Source organism: Pteropus vampyrus, unplaced genomic scaffold (genome assembly GCF_000151845.1).
Source record: "Pteropus vampyrus isolate Shadow unplaced genomic scaffold, Pvam_2.0 Scaffold53, whole genome shotgun sequence".
Taxonomy (NCBI): Eukaryota; Metazoa; Chordata; class Mammalia; order Chiroptera; family Pteropodidae; genus Pteropus; species Pteropus vampyrus.
This window is the reverse complement of record NW_011888834.1, coordinates 5,788,594-5,793,623: the sequence shown is the minus strand read 5'-3', so window position 1 is coordinate 5,793,623 and position 5,030 is coordinate 5,788,594. Positions and strand designations below refer to the sequence as shown.

Sequence of the window (5,030 nt, the reverse complement as noted above, 5' to 3'; positions counted from 1 at the left end):
TCATTGTCAGGATCCTTCTCTCCTTTCCGGAAGGGCCGGGAATACTGGAACTGCTGCACTTCGTTGGCTCTGTAGTAGCTGGGGAAAGACACAGCCACACGCTGTCGCTCCCTCTTAGAACCACTCCCTGACCTGACTGACTGCAAGGAAACCTGGGATGCGTCTTACACAGACCGAGTCTCAAAACCGACAGTCGCCGCGATGAAGGCTCTGGAGTTGGCACAGTTTGATTTTACTGCATGTCTTAGTTTTATTATCTATGAATCTATCTCACAGCTCACAATTTGAAAGGGTATACGTACATATGTCCATGTCATCTGTATAGTTTTATAACAGTTATACGAGCCTTTTAGCTTCTCAAGAAAGCTAAATTCAGTCGCTGGGGAATTCACCAGGCAAGGTGCGGTCGGCTGCTACTGACCATTGAATCCTTCCAGGGTAAATAAGAGCTAAGAAATCTGAAACCTTAGAGCGAAAGTCCCCATTTCCTCCCCTCTGTTTAAAAAGCAAAATCCCCAAATTCCTTTGAGATATCACGCTCTTATCTTATACTGGAAATGGAACGGACAGTTGCTATGGTCTGAATGTTTGTATCCCCTCAAAATTCCTGTGTTGAAATCCTAACGCCCAATGTGGTGGTGTTAGGAGCTGGGCCCTTTGGGAGGTGATTAGGTTGTGACGGTGGAGCCCTCATGAATGGGATTAACGCCTTTATAAAAGAGGTCTCAGGGAGCTCCCTCTACCAGGCGAAGACACAGTGAGAAGACAGCCGTCTATGAACCAGGAAGCAGGCCCTCGCCAGACACCGAATCTGCCAGTGCCTTGATCTGGGACTTCCCCACCTCCGGAACTCTGAGAAATAAATGTCAGACTGCTGTTTATCAGCCACGCAGCCTATGGTATTCTGCTGCAGCAGCCTGAATGAACTAAGACAACAGGTCTTCCAAATTGTAATGAACTGAAGACTTTGGTTTTGATGTACTTCTAGGTAAAGTGTATGAAAGGCAAATGTTTTTAGGAACAAACAAGAAGACCCATTTACTTTAAGATCTGCTCTGGAACTGGCTTATCCTTGTAGCTGGGCGGCAGGCTCATCACTGGCTTGACGGTGAAACACTGCATGTCTGAAGAGCTCGTTAAGGAAAAGGGGCTGGGCCATGAAGCCGTCCCAGGCAGAAAGCACTGCTTGCTCCTCCTGCTTTACGGATGAAAATGGCACCTGCACTGATCATTCCTTTATACCAAATGCCAGGAACGCGTTGAAAATGGGGCTCCCTTACATATTACCCAAATGCCTTATTAAGTCATCCTCCTAGACATTTCTGGTCAGACACCTGGCAAATCTTCCCATAGGAAAACAGAGAAAAATACACATCAATGAAATATTTTTAAAACGGTGGTTGGGAACTGTTTTAACTCATTTCTTTTCAACAAGCATCTCTCCGAAGTAGCCAGACTCCAGAGCCCAGGCAGTAAAATTCTTGTAGCTCTGGATACCATTTGTTTATTGAGGGCCATAGCTGGGTACCAAACGAGGTGTTTTGAAAATGTTACCCCCAATAAATACAATGACTACCGGGTAGATGTTATTAATCTCCTTTTACTGATGAAGAATCTGAGGATCTGGGAAAACCCAGATGACACAACTGGTGAATGGTGAAGTCAGGCTTCAAAACCAGCTCGGTGGTAAGGCCTTCTTCTCTGATTTAATAATCTGATCTCAGAAATGACTTTTTTTGTTCTCACCAGTGCAAATATAGTGTTTCCAAATCTTTAGCACTTAAACGACAGTTTAAGGTCTACAGTGACTACCAGTATTTCTCCAAGTGAAGTGTGCAGTCTACCTGTACCAGAACCACCTGGAGATGTACTCAAAATGCAGAGTTAGAATTCACAGCTGCTGAATTAGAATGTCTCCACGGTGATTCTTATGTGTAATAAAATCCGAGGATCACTGGGCTAAGCCTTATGCTATTAGAGCTTACAAAACATTTTTTCATAAGTCATCTCCTTCTTATTGTGATCCTCAGGGAAGTGCTACAAGGTGTTTTAGGGAAAACAGATTTGCCCTCACACCTTAGAGATGAGAAGACCAAGGCCTGGAGAAATTAAGCAACTTGGTCAAGGTCAAATGGCTATGCAGAAATTACTGAAGGCCAAGTACCAGGACTTGTTTTTAAATCCAATTTTTAAAGACCTCTTTTCATTCCCACACCAAGAATGCTCCTCAATTGTTTTCTGAACCTCCATAATCCAAAGCTTTACCCTTTGGAAGTCTTTTCTTTTCCAAGCGTCCAGTGTGTATTAACAACACACCACTACTCCTAAAAAAGCAGCAGCCGACTAATCAACAAAGATTATTGTCTATCTTTCTGTGGCTACTTACCAATCTATATCTATAATAATTGCTAATATATGTTAAATTTTTATTACATACAAGGCACTGTTCCAAGTATTTTACATATATTTACTCACTCAATCTTTATAAGAACTCAGAAGTAGAATGATCATCATCCCCATTTTATAGATGAGAAAACTGAGGCACAAAGAAATTAAGAAACTTGCCCAAAGTGATACAGTGTTACTGAGCTGGGGCTCAAAACCAGGCAGTTTGCCTCCAGAGCCCGTTCTCTTACCTACCATGCCATACCGGCTCTGTCTTATCGACCTCTCTTAGAACACTGTTCAACTTCATAACACCTTTATTTGGGCATAAAACGCATTAGAAAGTTTTAAAAATAATTTTGTTATGGAGCCCTAAGTGTTAACTTTTTTAAAGAGAGCACATAAATGATCTTTCAATAAATCAGTATATGTTACAAAAAAAAGAGCTAGACATCTTTATCCAGAATCTAGATTTCAATCTAGATGAATATTTTGTTCTGCAGGTCAGGACCAGAAGTCTATGTCCTCAAGCTCCCCATATGGCTTTAAAATATATCCTTTCATATTCAAGATTTGATCATCGTCTCTGTCCTTTAATTACTTCATAACCATGAAATGAGGACATTAAGGTCCCAAAGAATGGGAAATAGTTCGAATGGTTAAATGAGTGGTCTTAGGGTAGGACATATCTACACACACAGGAGACTGAACCCTTAGCTCCTTTGGCTGGGCTGGGGCAGCAGAAGGTTACAAAGCCTGTGGGCCGGGTCTCCCCACGACAAGGATACACTGCTTTGGGGAGCACTTGATTTCCTCGCCTGGGGGTGTGGTGCTGGTCATCTTCTCGGCACTGGGGAACTGGGTCAGCAACCTCAGGCTGAAGTCTTCTCGTCTCTCATACTCCTTCCCCCGGTAGATGAATATTTTGTTCTGCAGGTCAGAGACACCAAGGGAAATACTTAAATATGAAGAGTGAAGGGACAACTGGAGATCTTGGTACAGAAGAAGACACTGTATGCCCTAGCCAAAGTGCAATGAGCCACGTGCCCCACAGCAACCATCATATCTGACAAGAGCCATCGTTGACTTGAGGAATTAAGTCATAGGCATAAAATTACTTTGTGCAGAGCTTTGTATAGTGTGGCCCAATGACCACAGCTAGTGCAGTCTACACTGATCCACAAAAAATAAGGAACTTGTGCCCTACTGTACATCCCTGGCATTGCCAGGAATGCTGTTTAGTTTAGCTGTTATTTTTCATAGCAAGACATTCTCAGTGAAGGAAGGAAGTACATTAATTTATATTCAGCAAGCTCCTTATCTCATCATGATCTAGTAACTGTGTGGACCAGCATTTTGCATGGAACGATCTTAGGGGATATGAAAGTACAAAGAGAATCAAGACAACACATCTTTCAACACAGTCATATAGTAACAGAGAACAAGAATAAGTTATAGTAGTCCCTAGCCAACCCTGAAAATCACTGTGGATGGCTACATTGAAGTCTCACAGAAAGTGACTGCACAAATTATCCTCTCCATTGCCAAGTGCAGTTATTTTCCTCTTTAATAAAACTAAATTTAAAAAAAATAATAAATTTCCTAGGCCCCAGGCATAGGAGTAATTTGTCTCACAGTTGCTGCCCGTGCAAGTTCAAATGTAGCCATGCTTTGAAGGTCAGGCCTCAGATGAGTACTTAGCATTGGCAGCCCACACATGATCTGTTTTTAACTAAAACTTGGGCTTGTATTGTTCTGTAAAATGTCTTAAAAATCACTTCTCCGTTCCTATAACAAATCTGTATTGAGCAAACAACAGATATGCTAGACACCAAGGATTAAATATTGACCCCACTCCCACAAATCTTACTTTCTAGTGGAGAGAAATAGAAGATAAGTAAACACATAAGTAAATATCGTAATTTTAGATAGTATAAGTAATGCAAAGGCAATACCTCTTCTAGGCTAAACACTGACATCAGTAAAAATCATCCGATCTTTGGGAATAGATGATAAATTTTTTCCAAGCTGGGAAAGATTTATGTGACTGATTCATGCATTACACAATTCTATAATTCAGGCAAAACTGTGGACAAGGGATGAGAATATAATAAAATACTAATTGTATGATGTGGACAATAACTGTGAAAGGAACCAGACAAGCAGCAGGTCAGCTCGACAGGCAAACTAGCTCAGTGTGAAAGACAGGACTCCAAGGAAGATGCGAGACTTGAATGGGCCTAGATGGATGAATAGGGCAGAGAAGAAAAACAAGGGAAGAAGACAACCACACACGGTAAGCGACAAGGATAAGGCCCACAGACAGGAAAGATGGAGTTCCTGCTGAAGAAATAAGTTTGGACGAAAAAGAATATGAAAGGCCTCGAATTTCAGGCAGAAGTTCCAAAGGCCCTGGGAATTCACTGAAGGGTCTGGAAGGAGAGAGCAGCAATCCGATGAAGAAAGCAGTATCGACGACCTAATCCGATGGAGTATACGTCCAGCTGTGGGAATCCGAGGCAGGACTGAGTGGGAGAAGGAGAAGCTACGGGACCCAGTGTTTGTCTCTTTGCTGCCTGGTGAAGGGCAAAGGAGACGGGGGCGGGGGTGGCAACAAGGATTCTGAGATTACTGGCCTTGAAGCA

General features: G+C 42.4%; 1 protein-coding gene across 1 annotated transcript in view; it reads right to left on the bottom strand.

Moving 5' to 3' along the window:
• The window catches only part of DOCK5 (dedicator of cytokinesis 5), a 166,112-nt gene that overhangs the window by 16,858 nt on the left and 144,224 nt on the right, over positions 1–5,030 (bottom strand). Inside the window, exons 40-41 of the mRNA XM_011360348.2 lie at positions 3,174–3,315; positions 1,043–1,124 (exon numbers count right to left, since the gene is read on the bottom strand). Coding sequence (XP_011358650.1) covers positions 1,043–1,124; positions 3,174–3,315 — 224 coding nt within the window. The remainder of the gene's footprint in view (positions 1–1,042; positions 1,125–3,173; positions 3,316–5,030) is intronic.